Source organism: Macrosteles quadrilineatus, unplaced genomic scaffold (assembly GCF_028750875.1).
Source record: "Macrosteles quadrilineatus isolate MER2022 unplaced genomic scaffold, UCM_ALF_1.0 Scaffold_4__1_contigs__length_99947679, whole genome shotgun sequence".
Classification (NCBI taxonomy): Eukaryota; Metazoa; Arthropoda; class Insecta; order Hemiptera; family Cicadellidae; genus Macrosteles; species Macrosteles quadrilineatus.
This window is the reverse complement of record NW_026542597.1, coordinates 49,531,280-49,550,654: the sequence shown is the minus strand read 5'-3', so window position 1 is coordinate 49,550,654 and position 19,375 is coordinate 49,531,280. Positions and strand designations below refer to the sequence as shown.

At 36.7% G+C, this 19,375-nt stretch overlaps 1 protein-coding gene across 1 annotated transcript; it reads right to left on the bottom strand.

The window, feature by feature from the left end:
• Positions 1-7,048: 7,048 nt before the first annotated feature.
• On the bottom strand, positions 7,049-19,257 carry LOC128993289 (collagen alpha-1(I) chain-like). Its single transcript, XM_054417083.1, has 4 exons — positions 19,215-19,257; positions 12,072-12,106; positions 10,810-10,844; positions 7,049-10,161 (listed from the first exon to the last, which is right to left on the bottom strand). The coding sequence occupies exons 2-4, from the start codon at positions 12,094-12,096 to the stop codon at positions 7,390-7,392; spliced, it is 2,832 nt and encodes a 943-aa protein (XP_054273058.1). The 5' UTR covers positions 12,097-12,106; positions 19,215-19,257; the 3' UTR covers positions 7,049-7,389.
• Between the last annotated feature and the right edge of the window lie 118 nt (positions 19,258-19,375).

Sequence of the window (19,375 nt, the reverse complement as noted above, 5' to 3'; positions counted from 1 at the left end):
TGTTGTTTTGTATTGTTGCTTTTTTTGTTCTGGGTTTACCAAGCAGTAAAAGTCTTGCATACAGTGTTTTACAAATTGTTAATTTTAAAGATGCATGATCAAGATCATGGAATAACAATTTCATTTCAACCCACCCCGTAGAGGCAGGAGATGAATGAAAGATGGACGTATAAGTAAAAGTTAGACCAATTGATTCTTGTTTGGATCAATCAATTGATGCTCAACGACCGAGTAAATGTTTGCCAAAGATTGATTTTGCAACCTTCGGAAAAGGCATTAGCGTAGCCATCTCCACATTTTGCTCTGACAGGTTCACTACGCTGTGACGTCACTCGCCGGGAAGTGTGCTCCAGGCGAACGGTCAATTTCTTGCCAAATTCGCTGCGGACCATCTCAGAATATCATGGACACTTTGCATTCGCCGCCCTCACCAAATGTTAACATTTGAATTGCAATGCAATGCGTGATGAAATTACTGTTACATAAATACAGAGAAGGCAAGATATGGCTTTGGATACAAAAACTATCCGAGGAACACTCAAAGGCTTAATAGGCTATCCTTGTAAATCAATGTTATGTTTAGAACAAGAATGTACCACCAGGTAAACTGAAGAATGATTCTTCTTTTGTCAGAATGCCACTGGCTTCAATTGTCTTGGGTTTATGTAGTTTTTAATTAAACTATTCAAAACCATTTTTCAAACGCCATGAAAGGAATTTTACTCTTCCACGTCAGGTATAATTGACATGGGCTCAATGATACGTGCTAACATTCACCGTAATGAGAAACTTTAATATATTTTGTATAAATTAAATTATCATGATTAGAAAAAATAAATGTCTTTCTCCAAAAGTATAACATTGAATTGCGATGTAGGCCTAAATCAATTGATTTGTACATATCAGCTACCAAAATCTGCAGAATGACAAATTAAGGTGGTTAAAATCTAATAAATAATGTAAAAGATTGTTGAAAATAGTTATTTGTGCAGCTAGTGAGAAAAGTGAGCAATTGACTCACTCGAGAGAAATCCTTACTCACGAGCCGTAGGCGAGTGAGGAATGGTTTCTCGAGTGAGGCAATTGTACTTTAAACTCGAGTTGCACATTATACTTTTCCTACAGTTACCATAAAACAAATAAATTGGTGAAGAAACATAACCTATTTTTACACAGAAGTGAACTTTTAATATAACATTTGTGAAGTGACAAATACAACAGTACAACAGCTGACCAGCTGATTTACAGCCAGTGCTGCCAACGTATTTCGCGCGCATACGACGTTGCCTGCATGTTACGCGCTCACTATTTCGTGCCTTCACTTTGCAAATCTGGAGTGAGACAAAGTAATTAGAGTGAGACAATGTTAACATTGTCTCACTGATGAGCGAATTGGCCACTTTGCTTTCTCAAATCAGTGAGAGAACATGTACATTGTTAGGTAACTGTAGGAAAATATATTATTTTATTGTTTACAATACAGGCAAAACGATTTTTGGGGGAGGGAAACAAACCCCCACCTCCACAATACCCCTTTCCTATCGTTAACCCTCACTGGTTCGTGATATCATTGTCATTGATGTTGATATTACAAAATTTCTATAAAATCTGACAGTTTTTACATATTGTATCGTGTGCCTACGGTCAAAAAAACGTGTCCATTTAATCATTAACAAGAGTTCTTCTTCTCACTTTTAATTTTGCTTCGCAACGGGAAAAATCTGTTTCATAATCATTGAAAATAGATTTATAATAAATAATCTATCATATATTAAGATTAAATAAACCTACCACATAGTTATTTTATTTTTCTGGATCAGCTGTCTGAAATTGTGAAATAGGCATTTGACAGTTCTGGTTATTTACATTTAAATGTCAAAGCAAATGTAAACACGGTGAAATTTCTCATGCTTCCATGGAGACCAATTATCAATATTCAATTTCTGACAACAGCTGGAGATTCAAAACAATGTTTGTTTTCCATGTTAATCTTATAGAAAAATACGAAACTTTAAAGGGCCCCAGGGCCTCACTCTCTAATTATTTACCTAAAAAGAAAGTTTCCTGCACAACTTCACGTTACGCTCTTTCCAATGACACCAAAAACATGTCAATCGGTTCAGTAGTTACGGAGGAGTAGGCCCTAATTGTCACAACAATCCTGCTTGCGTATTAAATAAGTATAGATTTTGAAGGAACGGTATTTTTAGACTGCTACTGCTGTAAATATATACTTCCAAATAAAAAAAAATCGCTAGAAACTATCAACAAAATCCCATCTATATGGACTAACTGTATATTGCATAGTGAGTGAGTAGAAAAGTAAAAGAGCTTAAATTTTCAGTGTTGGTTTGTAGCGTATGATTTATCTGACAAAAAGATTGTTTGAAATCAGTTTTAGCCTTTAGGTGAGCATTTCACAACTGTTTTAACTTTTAAAAGTGACGACATTACGACATGTGTTTAAAAGTCCCATCCTCATTGATGAACACTATTCATACCTAAATAGAAGTGATATTTCTCTCCTGTCACGAGATTATGGAATATATCAATCCGTCGACAGGCGTAATTTATAACTATTGTTCAACACTTGCTTGGAAATTTGGTTGTTACATAGAACACTTATATATACATAACCACAAATTAAAGAGAGCAGACAGTGGATTAAATGGATAAAGGTCTTCTCTCTTTAATATATCTATCTATCTATCTACTATTACTTTTATAAAGAAGAGGTGATGTCTGTCTGTCTGAGTGTTTGTATGAGCTAAACTCACAAACTATTGAACCGACTGGGCTCAAATTGCACTCAAATGAAGCTACAGTTCCGAGGATACATATAAAACTATTCCCGCTTCAGTATTGACCTAGCACTCTGCCCCGTGGGCTTTCAAAAATCTGAGGCGAGAGATTTAAACGTAAATATTTATTGATGGTAACCATGGTAAGCAAAAAAACCCCCACAAAGTTTAAAAACGTAAACAAGCAGAGCTAACTGTCAAATGAATTCTTATTTCACAATTCCACACAGCTGGTCCAAGCATATTAAATACTGCACGAATGTTAGAACAGAAACAGTATGGATCATAAACATTTAATACATGATGTCACTCGACGAAATGTAAACATTATTAACAATATTTAAATGGAACTCAAGCAAGAGTTTTATGAGAATTATTTTTCATATATATTTTCTTGTAAACAGTAGTATAATACCCCTGCCACAGCAAACCTAAGTGAATTTCCATTTGCCTGACTATAATTTCACCAAGATATGTTAGAAAATTACACTATTGACAGGTTTGGAACTAATTGTGATAGCCTTTCGTTTACAGTACAGATCATTTAACATGTTATTTGATCATATTTAAAATCTAACATTGGTTTTGTATCCTAGGTAGCCTAAACAAGTGTTCGCAGTCTGAGTTATCAAAACTTACTATTATCAAGTGAAGTAATTATTTTTAAGGCATTTTCAATGAACCAACATTGTCTCTTTTGCATGCTGACCCCGTTGCAAGGCACGGGTATAGCTGCTAGTCTATGATATAACTGGCATTTCAATTCATTATAAAGGGGTCATTCATAAGGAAATCAACTAATTATTGTTGTTTACGCGTTTACCACACCAGTAACGAGTAACCACAGAAAACACTTATTTTTTGTGAGTTTAGGCAATGTTTTATATTTGACCAGCCATTTCGTACAATTCAACTCTGGGAATTGAAAGTCCTAGTAGTAACACTATAAACTATGAAACACATAATGTTTTCAATCAATATATTTTATATGTTATAATCAATTACCCAATTATAGATCAAACGCATCAGTTTGTTTAACAAAGTACCCAATTTGAATTATTTCAGTCAGCTGTGTGGTATTTGAAACAATTATTTAAGTAAAATAACAATAAAATGTAAACAATGTTTTTTTGTCGCCATGTTAATTAATCATACGAAACGTCCCCCCGAAACTACTGAAAGGCTGGGACAAGAATCCAAATCAATTATGGAAATGGAAAGATAAGAACTCTTGGTAGTGTTTCCAGCCAATTAGCAAATTTGGCATGTGTCATTTCCTTATGAAAAGACAACATGCATACAATGAACATTTTCCTACAGTCACCCGACAAAGTGGGCTTCCTTGTACTGTTTATAGTTCAGAAAGCTGCTAATTGCTGCATATTTATACTTTGCCGTACGGTTTATACTTTGCCGTACGGTTTATACTTTGCCGCACATCAGGATTCCACCGAAACAACACAAAACAGCGTGGTTCCGCACGTAATCCGTGTACGCTTGGAAATAGGTTGGCAACACTTAAAGATAATTATACTATGAGCAGCTGATTGACTATTATAACTACGATTTAACTGTCATTTCGTGTTTATAGTTTCGGTATTTCTGAACTTTCTGGACTTTTCTTTTAAACGTTTTTAAAACCTTCCTACGATCTTAATAAACAAGAAAATACCTTTTAAACATTTTTTTTTAGGCGCGGAAACCACTTCAAATTACAAAAACATACGGAACTATATTATCAAAACGCGGAGCACATTTTTTGCCGAGGAAAAATAGCGGAGTGATATGGACCGCGGGTACTACTTTCTCTAGGGCACCATTTGTGTTGCCAGCTGAACCTAAAAACGTGTTGCATAGTGTTTGAAAGACTAATTATTTATATGCTTTATAGTGACTGTAGGAAAAATATAATGTGTAACACGAGTGAAAAAGGCCTTTGCTGCACTCGAGATCATTCCACACTCGCCTGCGGCTCGTGCGTAAACATTGCTCTCGTGTGCAGCAAAGTGCCACTTTCACCACTAGTTACACAAATAACTATTTCAGTGAACTATTACAACTACCAAAGTCAACAGCACAACGGTAAATTATTTTAATTTAGTTTTTGTGATACAGTAACTTGTGCTGCACGTCATTATTTTTACGTTTTTGTAAGAGAATGCTCCACACAACTCTCCAAAGTGTTTTGTTGCGTTCCAAACTGGACCCAAGTATTTTTCTCTAATCATTTGGATTTAAAAAACATTATCCAAAGCTAATGAAACAGCTGGTCTTATCATCAAGAAAGCTACATAAGGCATCTCACTACATTCTACACTCACCCTTTTTTCACTCATATTTTGATCAAAATATTCACCTAGGTGGCATTCCCTATATTGTAGTGTGCAGTGGAACCTCCATAACAAGACTATCATTCGACAAGTGTCATTTTCAAATAGGTAGGTACCCAAGATTTTGTGTCACATCAATCACATGTTAATGCAAACCTATAACAAGTCAACCTCGATGACACGTATTTTTTTAATAATCCTCATGAGAGACTTGTTATCAAGGTTTTACTGTATGTGACATTGACTTTTTTATAGGTAACATCGTTAACTAACCAATATTCCAAACCCAATCGCGTTCAGGGCCCAGAATCGATCTAGTTTGGAATCGAACATTCGGTCTTCAAACTTGAGATTATCGATCACTATAACCTCTCGGCTACCCAGTAAACTTTAACCAAAACATTATTAACCATTAAATTCCTCACATAGTAGTAACACTGTAACGTTCAGTGACTGACTTTACCAATCTGTGCCAGGATAACACCTAACACGTATGTGATCAGTGATAAGTCACATATTCGGCAATGTTTCCCAACCTGCGTGGATCTCCATAAGTATACGTTGATGCTACTAATAACAGACCGAAGTGACGAATATTGCACAACTACAGTCCTCGGTTTCTAGCATTGGTCACGAAAACAGAATGACCTTTGGTTTTAATTACTCTTTATGTTACGCTAATATGTGTCGTTATGCTAGTTATTAAGCACATTGGGTTCACATAATGGCTACATACATGTGGTACCCTGGGTCAGCTAACGAGAGCTAGTTTTGCAATAATTTGATATTTAAATGGGTTATACAAATCTAGTGAGATGAGAGAATTCTTATAGTTAAACAACATAATGGCTAATTTCATTTTTAAGAGTTGTTAGCCTCCGGATTACGTTTGAATATTTATAATGGTTTAAATACCTGCATTCAGTAATCCAATTGGAGTATTGGATTACTGAATGCAGGTATTTAAACCATTATAAATAATGGCTAAATTGGAACTGCGAGTACGGAGCATTGTAATTAAATAAGAAGTTAGAAATAGTGAATTAAAATGTTAGCTGCCCTACATCTTACGAATTCGACAAGAAACAATTTTTAGAAAATCGGTCAAGAGTAGAATTTCCTAAAAATTGACATCTTTGGAGTGATTACATAGACGAATCGGTTCTTACATTAAACGCCGTACTTTACGTTCTTCTTGTTTGTAAACTTTGATCGTATTCCGATAATCATACAACAAAAATTAGATGGGGGCAAAACTGTGCTTAGTTTTCCCATTTTTTTATGTTTTGCGACAGTAAATCGTTACACGTTTAGGAATTATTTTAAGGAAGGTATGTCAGCTGTAAATGGTTGAATATTGTATCCATAGTTAAATTATAATGTTTACAACGCCAATAATGTCACCTCGAAACTGTATGGTCGCCATTTTATAGAAAATTATAAAGTAAAGTATAAAAGGGCTATCCCCCCCCCTTAGATGTTTATGTGACATCTTATTAAGTTATTTTTTTTAATAAAATTAATACAAATACATAAACTGATTGAAAAGTTTGCCTAATGAATTATTGGCCATAATAATCGGCATTTGGATTGAAATCGATGGCATTATCGCATTTAAAATAATTATTTAATTTAATTAGTAGTCAATCAATTAGATGATTGAATTCTTGTGCTTTTTAGGAATTATTTAATTTGTAAGCATAACAATTTTATATGATGCATCCTGCCAAGAAGTGCAGTCATAATTGCAATTTATTTGTGTCTTTTAAAGCAGTTGTTTATCTATTTTTGTAATGTCTCTGGACGGCGATACAAGACTGCGAATAGTAGAACAGGCAGGGTTTATGTATCCTTATTCCTTATAAACAAACTTCTGAATGAAATGGAAACTGTGAGTTAATCAATTAAAACTCTAAATTATTACAAAATGGTAGTTTATTTCTCAAAACATATCACTATGAGAACACTTTATGTTACAAAAATATATAAAAACATCTTAACAATAAGCACTTAAAGCTAAACACAATAACTTAAGGCACACAAATATCGTTACCTAGTAGGATTTCTTAAATACAAACAACATTGAACTCCTACAAAGGCATGTACTACGAAAAATTTCAGAAACTTTAAAGAGTTGAAGAGAGCATTCAAGAGGTAAGCTACTTTTCTAGGCTACTTTGTATACAACATATAATACAACAACATTATAGAAGTACTGGCGAGTCATTGTAACATTCGTTTGGCTAGTGTCTCAAGGATTATCTTCTGTAGGGTGGAAGATACTCTCGGTTGGGCTTAGATGAGGGGCTCTGACCACCAGGGTACTCATCAGCCGCTGTGCCGAAGGGAGGTCTCGAAGTTCCCTGACCGGGAAAAGGTGAAGTTCCCTGAGGTCGCTGTCCAGGGAAACCGGGAGAGGTTGTGGATCCCGGGAAAGCAGTTGACGACCCTGGATACTGAGATGAAGGACCAGTAGGTCCCTGAGATCCAGGATACTGTCCTGATGGTCCAGCTGTGCCTGGATATCCACTAGAAGGACCTTGCCCGGAACCTGGGTAGCCCGCTGAAGGTCCCTGAGGACCACTACTGCCCGGATACCCTGCCGAAGGTCCTTGGGGTCCGGTAGATCCTGGGTAGTTGGCTGAAGGCCCTTGTGGTCCGGCAGATCCTGGATAGTTGGATGAAGGCCCTTGAGGTCCGGTCTGACCTGGATATTGAGTAGAAGGTCCCTGAGGACCAGTAGCTCCTGGATATCCTGCTGTTGGCCCTTGAGGTCCTACTTGTCCGGGGAAATTGGCTGAGGGACCCTGTGGTCCAGTTTGGCCTGGGTATTGAGCAGATGGTCCCTGAGGACCGGTTGATCCTGGGTAGTTAGTTGAAGGCCCTTGAGGTCCTGTCTGACCTGGATACTGAGCAGAAGGTCCCTGAGGACCAGTAGCTCCTGGATATCCTGCTGTTGGCCCTTGAGGTCCTACTTGTCCGGGGAAATTGGCTGAGGGACCTTGTGGTCCAGTTTGGCCTGGGTATTGAGCAGATGGTCCTTGAGGACCAGTAGAACCTGGGTAGTTGGCTGAAGGTCCTTGAGGTCCTGTCTGACCTGGGTATTGCGCAGAAGGTCCCTGAGGACCAGTTTGGCCTGGGTACTGAGCAGAAGGTCCTTGAGGTCCGTTTTGTCCCGGATACTGAGCCGATGGGCCCTGTGGTCCTACCTGTCCTGGGAATCCTCCAAAAGGTCCTTGTTGACCACTCTGTCCTGCAGGTCCACCAACCCCTTGTTGCTGAGATCCTACAATTGAATAATCGTATAATTTCTGGTTGAGGGAGAAAAGTCCTGGAGCGGAGTCACAGTCAAATTGATTCCACCACACACAAACGAAGTACTCTTGGTGAAATATCGTTCCGTTTGGACATAAAAAGTCATAGGTTTTGTTATTGGCACAAATGTGAAATACTTGACATCTTGTCTCGACATCTGCGTAGTATCCTGGGAACTGTTGTTGATCACAGCGAAAAGATGTTTCCGGGATTTCTGAGTAAATGGGATAATCGGTACCTGGCTCACCAGGAATAGCTGAGTAATCTCCTTCGTCATATGATCCATCGTCCTCATCACCACCTACACCAGCAGCACCGCCAGTGCCACTGCCTCCAGGACGCCCAGCTTGGCCTGGGAAACCACCAGAACTACCAGGTCCTCCAGTTGGAAATTGACCTGCTTGTCCTCCCCCAGATCCACCAGTAGGAGATCCTGATCCCCCAGCACCAGCACCTGTCGGGAACTGTCCACTTTGCCCACCAGTAAATTGTCCTCCTGGCCCACCAGTGCTTCCTGTTGGGAACTGCCCACCTTGTCCACCAGAATATTGTCCTCCTGATCCACCAGTGCTTCCTGTTGGGAACTGCCCACCTTGTCCACCAGTAAATCCTCCTGCTCCAACTCCACCAGTAAATCCTCCTGCTCCAACTCCACCATAGCCTCCTTGAGAACCGCTTCCTGGAAATCCAGCTCCCTGTTGACCACCAAACCCAGGTTGTCCACCTCCACTAGTAGGGTATTCATCGGCAAATGCCCCTCCAGGACCACCTGTTGCACCAGGGTATCCTGCTGGTCTAGCTGTCGTGCTTGGGAATCCTCCTTGTGAACCTGGGTATCCTTGGGAAGATGGCGTAGTCCCTTGAAAGCTTTGTTGTCCACCTGGACGAGAAGTAGATCCTGGGAATTGGCTACCTGCTGGTCCTGAAGGATATCCTTGTCCAGATCCCGGATAACCTGTTGGGCCTGCGGTTGTGGATTGGAAGCCACCAGTAGAAGATCCTGGGTATCCTCCTTGAGGTCCACTTGGATATCCAGCTGATGACGTTGAGCCAGGGAATCCACTTTGAGGTCCTGATGGGTAGCCTGATCCGGCAGCTCCAGGATAGCCGGGACGAGATGTGCCTACTTGAGAACCTCCTTGGCCAGCACCAGTAGGATATGCAGCGGTCGATCCGGCAAACCCTGCTTGTTGACCAGGATAGCCACCTGGTCTAGCAGTGCTACTGGGAAAGCCACCTTGGGATGGTCCTGAAGGATATCCTTGATATCCTGGAGTTGTGCCACCTGGACTGGAGGTTGAAGGATAGCCAGAGGGTCCACTAGGGAATCCAGGAGTAGATCCTGGGTAGCCTCCTTGTTGGGATCCAGGATAAGCTCCAGGTGAAGGAGTTGATCCTTGAAAGCCTCCAGGTGTAGTTCCGCCAAATCCTCCTGGAGTGGAGCCTGGGTAGCTACCTTGACCCGAGGGATAGCCGGGAGCTGAACCAGGAAAACCTCCTTGGCTACCGGGGGTAGAGGATCCGGGACCTGTAGGCCGAGGATAGTTGTACCCGGAGCCTCCAGGAGCGGAGCCTGGGCCACCAGAGGGAAACTCGTCAGCTTGGGGAGGACGTCCGGTGGGAGATGCTCCAGGTCGGAAAGTACTGCCTGTTGCTCCTCCAGGTCCTGAAAGTAGTGGGTTCTGGGGTCTGTCGTAGTTGTATCCTTCTTCAGCCTGTAGAAATAATTTTATAATAAGCAATAAGTTATGTGTGTTGGTTTAACTACAGTTTTCAGTTTCATCCCTGACAAATCTATGGTGTATGTAGTTATATAGTATATAGGGTTTTTTTATAACTATCCTATAGAAGTCATAGGCATCTAATCTATCATGAATTTTAACTCAATATGATTTTGTTAAACCTCTGGAAGTAATAATATAAATGTTATCTTAAGAAATTTATGTGAATCTTTGACAAAAAAAAACCAAAAAAACAAGTAAAAATTCTTAAGCTTTAAATAAGGGCAAATCTTTATCATTAACGTTACAAAAGAGTGTTAAACAATAATATTGTCATGCTCACTTTGGAAATGTTCAAATCTTGAACAACCTTACATTCTTCTGTCATACTATGTGTTAGTCAAGTTTTTGTTTTACATTCATGTTTGGCTTATGCACACTGTATAAATGAAGTTAAACTGCTATTTTCTCTCCCTAAGGTTTGAAAATCTTGTTTCTGAAAGAGTTCATTTTAATATAGTATATAGCTTTTTAAAGACAAATTTATAAAATCACTTCCTTCTTTACATAATCAATGGTAATAATATATTTGAATAATGTTTACTGTTCTTCGGTAAAGTCAAGCTTAAAATAATTACGTACCTTGGCAGATTGTAAGCTTAACGCAGCCGCAAACCCTGTTTACAAAAAATCAAATATTATTTTTAATCTCACATAAATATCTTACATTTTATATTCTTTAAAGTCTCAACCCCTCCTTTGTGGTTGTTGATAATATTACAATAATAAATTAATGTTTCTTTCAAAATTTAAAGTAAGTCAGTTGTAGAGGTATATTTTTTATGTGGGTTTATAGAGTATTTTACTCTCACAACAGTAAAATATTCCATTTTTCAATTTTCTGCTGATATCGCAGAATAAATTGTGAAACATGTTTACTTTGCACTGATATATTTAAATTTGATCGATAGCCAGTGCTTAAAATGTAACGGATCCTTGTGTTCAATTTAAATTCACTAAGTTGTTTGTTTTTGTTTGTCGATAACGATCATTTGACCTGTGCTGTTTTTAGAGCGTAGTGTTAATTGTGCGATTAAAAAACTGATTTCTTAAGATATCTTTTATTATACTTTTAAAATTTGAATGATTATGACTATTCTGCACCACAGATCACATTGTCCACAAATGAATTTAATTTAAATATACATTTAAATAAAGGTATCAACTCGTTGTATAACAGCCGTGGTTTGAATATTTTTTACAACATCACTCAAGTTTGTTTAAACGACAAAAATTTGCATTAACCATTACATATTGCACACCATTTTTACTATTAAAACATTCTGTAGGCCTAAGCTCTACAGTTTATTTTATCTTTTATTTCTAATTTACAAAGGATTTGTAGTACAAAGGATGAAATATTCACTCTTTTTTAAGGAATTACTTATAGTTTAAGTATACAATGATGCCTGGTCCAGACCGGCCACGGTGCCACTAATGCTTTAACTGGTTGTCGTACTCAAATGGTGAGCACACTTTATGTTGGGTTGTAAACGGTCATTTACGAGATCGAGTCTAAATATTGCAAAATATGATTATACAAATTGCAAAATATTCTTATCGTAAAAGAAAGTTCTTCAAAATACAGTAAATAGGTCATTAAGAACGTTGCACACCGCTTGTGATTGAAATAATTAGATAGAAACCAAAATTATTTAATGTCGATTAAGTTTCATCACCAAAATTAAACTGCTGAAGGGCATTTACGTGATATGTACAAATAAGATTTAGTCAGTCATAATTACATATGTGGTTACATGAGGAATGTCATTAGAATTCCAATTAGATGGTTAACATATTATTGCGAAGTATACTTGGTCTAATGCTTTAAACACACTACTTACACAGTGTTAAATATAGCCGCGCCATATTGTTGGACCTGAAACAATAAACAACAGAGTTTTAAAATATAATTATTGACTTGTATTATTATGTTGCCACTTAATTACTAAATAGCGTGTAAATGCAGAATAAACTTAAATTGCATTTACTAAGTAACGTGTTCAATCGTGAAGATTGTCGTGCACAAACGTAGGCTTACTTCATAATCATATAGGTCAATCAAAAACTCTTCTTAAATCAATTAAATCAAAATATCGTGTGGCTAGTTGTAAATTTACAACACACTTAATTACAACTTAAGACAATCATAGATGGAATGCTATTTTTGATTCTTTAAATATGTCATAGGAATGGTATCTGTTTGAAACAGCTTATGAAAATAAATCTAATTAAATTTACTCTTATAAAGGAGGAATCCCCCCGTGTTTGTCGAGGTAGTCATTGGTTTTCTTTTACTTTTTTTTAAATTTAAGGAGAATTGTTTTAAAATTTTCTAATATTACGCTGGAAGACTGCGTGATTCTTATGGATTAATTATTAAAGATAATTTTAAAGTATGTTTCTGTTCGGTACTACTGGTGTGTGCATTTTTATGATTTATTATATCTCGTTGTTTCACTGACTTCAAAAATATTTCCCTAACCAAATCCATTTATAAACTACAGATTGTCTTCTGGTTTTCTATTACAAAATTGATGGTAAAGTAAGATTAACTGTTATCAAAGAGAACCCCGTTTTAGTTGACATCAGAGATTTACAATAGAAAATTTATCATTCATGTTTTACAATAGAACTAACTGTAGATACCTATGCGCAAAGTAAATTTCCTTTGGAACTCCCAAACTTCTTAACACCAGTGATATAAAAGTTTAAGTTGTATAAATAATAATATACATATTTCCGTTTTACTATGCACTACTTGAATTTAACTTAAAAAATACACGTTACACTAATGGGACTTATAAACTCAACGCCTTAAAAGAACCTTTAAATTTGTCTGATAATTATAGCATGGTAGATGAGGTGTTCAGTTTCACTCCTGACCAACGCGAATCTAAATGTATTTTATAATAAAAATCTTATGTCTATTAATAATTCAAAGTTAAAACTCCCAAAAACTATGTACACAATAAAGTCCGAACAGGTATTATGTTACTAATGTTAAATAATACGTTTTAATAACTGATACGAAATACTTTATGTCTGATTATAACTGTTTATTAAAAAGGTTCAAGTTGTATGTAGGAACGAGTGTTCGTGTGCATGTATGTGAGAGGGGGAGAGATAGAGAGAGTGAAAGAGAGAGACAAGGTCTAGGTCGTTCATTCACTTCTCTTCCCTACTTCACTTCACAACGAGTTACATTGACTTGACTGTAGCACAACTAACCTACATTGAGTGTACAACTCACAGACGATTACGTATGTTGCTCTCATTATGCTACTTCCTGACACAGTATTGGATTTTTGTATCTTGTATGCCTACTTATATTCAATTTTGTATAAAATATCCTTTTGGCATGTAAGTTGCCTACTCAACAGGGTTATGTGCTCATTTCTATTTATTCGGCCATTTATTCATTTAGCTTTTCCATATCCAATTTACCTGTTTTTAAACAGGTAACTACAAACAAGTGGAGCCTCGAACGGTTGCTTTCATTCATAGATGTGGTCTTTTAGATAATAAATTACTGATACCCAGTTAGTAAATTGTTTTGCCATAGAATTAAAATCGAACTCTAGTATAGTGTTTATTATATGGTTTTATTTAAACCTACGTTTAATTCCCTAATTTACGTTCTACTTAACGACACCAAAATAATTCAAATAAGTTTTAAATTTAGGATATGTTTCACTCATTCACCCCTTCGGGGGCCAATAAACTTTTCCTCGTGTTAAATTTGACCACCGCACGGAGTTGGGCTATCCCCGGTGCAGTACAAGAATGCGCAAATATTAGGCCAATGATGGCTCCAAAACGAGAACCCAGAACATTGCTACCATGAGTTACAAGTTTGTCGCGATGCACATTGAACCACCCACTCACCATTGACTGTATTGTTTGTATCTCAATAGAAAAACCTGTTATGCAAAACACCTGTCGTAATATACGAAATATTGGTCTCATAAATAGTGAACAGCCACTTTGGCTTCCGTGAGATGAACCCAGTGAGGTAACATTTAACAGTCGTGCCGTTGATAACTACATCTCCTACCTCCTCCTCCTCTCTCCCCAGCCCAGTCTCCACCCTCAGTAACATCTTATTGAAACGATACCAGTTTTATAATCTAAGTGGGTCTTCAAACTATTTAAAAAGCTTGTGGGGTCTTCTATTTGTTCTACCAGCTAAAACCCTATTCACTCTATCCTTCGTTGCCCATGATTTGTATCTCTTTTGTTACAGGCCTTGTACACAACACGTTTAAGTACCAAACGTTTTCCTACTCAAACACACCCTGTCAGTCATGAAATACGCGTAGTTGTTATTATTGCTGTTAAAGGCAAATGGTTGAGAACGGCCTACAGTCTGGCTGTTAGTGTGAGAAGAAGATGATAGCTTCTGTTCAGGTACGTGGGCAGGCCAAGGTGTCAGGGGGCGTGGTGGAGATTATGAGAGATTAGGATGAGGTCACAAGGTCAACATAACCGGAGATGGTACAATCTAGGAGGAATCCTCCTAGGGTACAATATGATCTGGCGAGGAGATTACTCCACTGTATGGCACCTACTCTGTGGCATCTCATCGCGTTACTCCAATACTGATACATTCTTGAATAAGTCGTAATATATGTTTATATTTACGTGGTGTCATGACGTCATGAGTTTGCCCAAATTGGAAATGGAAAAATTGGCAGAAGTTTCTCTCCGGTTAGTATAGGATAGGTTTCCGCTATAAGTTTCTTCTTGGAGGATATCATGCGACCAAACTCACGATCATCTCCTAATATTAGCCAAGTCTATGATGTCCTACAGCCACTATCGCACCGCAAACCACCCTTAATAGTAGAATAATACAGGATATGACAAATTATGCATTAGTACTGTTACTTACTGGCAGATTACCTGAACCCGATGTTAAAAGTTCATCCGTTTTCCCAGGGACTACTACAAAGTCTAAGAAAAATTATAATTTTCTTGGTAGTCGAGTGGTTTTGTGCTCCCTTCAAATTTGAAGGTCGCTAGTTCAATTCCAAGTTAAATTGATCGTAAACTCATATGCTATTTGTCATTGGCCTATCAATCAATTATGCTATCGAAAAAAAAGGTTTATAAGGTAGTTACGTCAGGGTTTGTACCGTTCTCTTACAACATATACAAAATTCCAATGGCGTAGACAAACAACACCCGGCATTAAGCCTATGAATCTATTAAGTCAGCTGGGACAATTTAATCTGTCCATCGCTGACTGAATTGTTATCACGAAAAAGCATCGTTAGCCTACAAACATAATGAAATTGATTTTGTATAAATAAAATACGAACACAGTATATAGCTGTTACCGTGTTCTTTATTTTCACAATTTTTTATTTACACCTACGTCAAGATGTTGACATTATTAAATTTTTAATAGCCTATATTTTTTTTCTTTTTACCGCCGTACACAAGAAAAACGTATTTTTAGGGTAATAATTTCAGCTTTTAATTCCGAAACTTGAGAATGGCTTGAGACTTCGTCTTTAAGCTTACATTTTTTCCTAAGTCATATTTGCCGTACTGTACATTACTTCAACTGTTTCCTTTGATGCAGCAAAATAGAATATATGAAATATACACGCTCAAATCGATGAACATGTCAGGTCCTCAACGTAGCTTTTACTATTTTCAGGATAGGTTTAACGAATTTCTATTAATATAATATCCAAATGTCTATCTTTAAACAAATGGTGGATGGCATAGATTCAACCAAACGACTAACTGAATGTACGGTTCAGTATGTTGTCCAAACAGCAAGATAATTTGGACACGTTCAAGTGCACCAACCTATTAACAATTGTTTACGTTTATAATAATTCCCACACTGTAGCAACAACAGTGTTTGTGTGTTGGCAGCACTGCCGCATGGGATCATTGCAACTACTATACAAACTGTCGTCACGTTCCCATAAGGATTATTGCTTCATTTGTACAGCTTTGTTTACCTACATATTACCAAGTGTAGAACTCAATTAATAAAACCTCAATGTGAAAATAAAGTTTGGAACATTTTTTCAGATGCGGTAGCTTCTACATTGAATTCGGAATCCGAAGTTTAGAGGGAACATATTTAAGATTAATTTTGAGGCCTGTAACGGAATATTCAGAGTTTGTCTGATACTTGATTATTGTTGATACTTTATTTTTGTAGAACAACTAACAATCAATAGCTTTAACAGAAGTAAAATGTTGGTTATTAAAGGTCATTATTAAAATGTTGGTTGCCTAAACTAAAAATGTACAGACATTAATTGAAACATTATCAATATTTTTCTTTCCAATATCCTTTACACTACGCTGCATTAATTCAAGTAAATTAAGCTTACCCTGTTTATAGAGCAAGAATTTAATTTAATTTTTACATTAAATTACAATTTTAAATGTACCCATTGAAGTCTCTGAAATCTAAATATTTATTACTGTGCCCATTGAACTGCCAAAACCCATGGTTTTATGGTTGGTATGGATTTAAATGGAACTATAATAAACTCTAATTAAACCAGACTGTTTAAACGGCCTTGCCTAATCCGGATGGTCTTGATAGCATGTAACACTTCTCATACGGCTAAGATCCAAATTCACTATAACTACATACCTGTTATTAATATTGTGTTAAAGAATAACCACTGCTTGAATTTTAAATTCATAATACATTACGCAAGCTTTATTTGTAAAAGGCCATTCATTCAAGAAGTACTTAAACGTAAATATAATTTAGAACCCCTATTACACCGGTTTCATGAGGTGTTAGAGCGCGTGCCTTTGGCCCCCGAGGAACCAGGTTCAAATCCCTTTATCATCAAAGGCTTTAGCTATGTGATACCATATATCAAACATAAATACTGTCTCGATCCTCTCAGCCTAGCCTGAAGTATATGAAAATGTTTAGTCATAGTGCATATCGTCTTAGGATGTCTAGTAGGGTAAACTGTCTTTCCACAATGGTACGAAATGTTATCCTCGGTTTACCGAAATGTTACATGCAATCTGATGCTTTATCAGATCTTTAATCTGTCGGTTTAAAACTCTGCATAAAGAGAGAAAGAGTCTGGTGATATGAAGATCACTTTCCCTGGTCGTGCTGCATGGATCGTGTAGCTAGCTTGTAATACCAAGACCCCAGGCCAGGACTATGAGTTAGTGACGCTTCCTACAGTTCCGTCCACGAGTTTCAATCAGCCACCTTTTAATACATTTTTTTACTTTTATCCGATTATTTTTTTTTATTACACACGAATAGTTTCTATTCAAACTGTTATTTTACCTGCGATTGTTGGAAATCAAATGTGCGTTTAGTAGGCACTATGTAGGAAATGTGTTAGCATGTTGAGATTTTTTCAATTGGAGCTTAGGCTGAGTAGCAACTCTTTGTGTGCTCGAAAACCACTGAAACTACATGATTTATATGCATATAAAGTGCAAATATGTCCCTTGAACATGGAAAATGGGTTTTCGAAGTGATGTCTGTGTGTGCGTAGGGAAGGATGTGTACAAAGCTACTGACGATGCCTGAAGTCCGATTTTGGTTAAAAATGTTGTATGTTGGTAAGAAACAATGTTATATATTTAGGACTATTATTTTTTCGAAATTTTTATTTTTTACGTTAATTTTTTATAAAACACCATAGTATATGAAAAATTAGAGTTTTACAAAGATTTTCTTTGACGATTTTGATTTAAATTTATTATGTTACACGCCTATAAATCGTAAAAATAGGCACAACCCCAACGCTGTAAAATCTGTGGTCCATATTTTATTGCAATTCATGTTACTTTCCATGCACGAACCCATAAATTAATAAGTAAGTTTTATGTTCATAAAAGTATTTGGATGTTCCATTTTTATGTCAAGCTCATGGGAGCAAGTATATGTCAGTTTGCCGATACAGTATATTTATCTAATGTTACGTGTTTTAAAATGACAGCTGTATTTAATCTCTTAATGATAAAATGAGTTTATCTAGGTTTACATTAAATCGTTTAAGGGATTCCAAAATGATGGACGAATTTATAAAGATTACGTGCAGACAGAAAAATGGACATTTTTTACGCATGTTTATACGATGCAATTTTTTGTTTTAGACCTAAGAAACAAACACACAAAATCTCTCCAGAAAGTGTTTATACTGCTGTGTATAAAGAAAATATCAATAATGTACGAATTAACTATCAAATATTCATATTACTAAAATTTTTACTTTGTGAGAGTTTATTTGTAGAGTGTTTTTATTTACTTGAGTTAAACCCCTACAATAGCTTCTTTTATTTTAGCTATAAATTGTTTATCCATAATTTTTACAAGCGTTAAGACAGTAACGATTTCATGAAATCCGTTTATATGAGAACTACGCATTGGTTTAAATTCGTTAAAACTGGAGGAAGTTCAATCAATGTCATAATGTTTTAAAGTTTTATTTTATTTATATTAGCCTATTTTATTTTATTTATAATTTGTATTATTTTGTAGTGCAACTACAGTCTTTATCGACATATATTAAATTATATTACCCAAATATTTAAAAAATATAGGCCTGCTAAAGGGGTTTCGCCCTTTCATCGGTTAACAGCATTTTAAACCCAAAATTACTTAAATATTTGTTTGGAAATGTATTTTTTTTCATAAAATATCATTTAGATCCAAAATACATATATACACAAACAAACCCGCATAACTGTGTACGATTTTAAATATTTGTTTGGGTTTACACGTCCGTTAAATGACTTAAAGACTAAAAAAAGTTCTAGTAAACTTGGTTCACAACTTTAGTTTTAAAAAATCACCCGCACTTCCGTATGAAAGTTCTTATACAAAACACCGTATACCCATTGTACGTCCGATGTGAAAATGAAAACATGTCTTAACTAAAAATATTTTCGTTCACAACTTAGCCTATTTACATACACAGGTAGTATCCACAGCACCGCACTGCCACTGCACTAGCACCACTCACCTGTGTGCCGTAGGTCTGTTGACGCGGGGACGGAGTGTACCTACGAAGGGTGACCCGGAGCTTATATGGAGGTTGCAGGGGGTAGCGCCGCCTCCAAGGGCACAGAGTCAAATACTTTCACTGCCGCCCCACCACCGCCCCGCCGCCCAATACCCATCTCT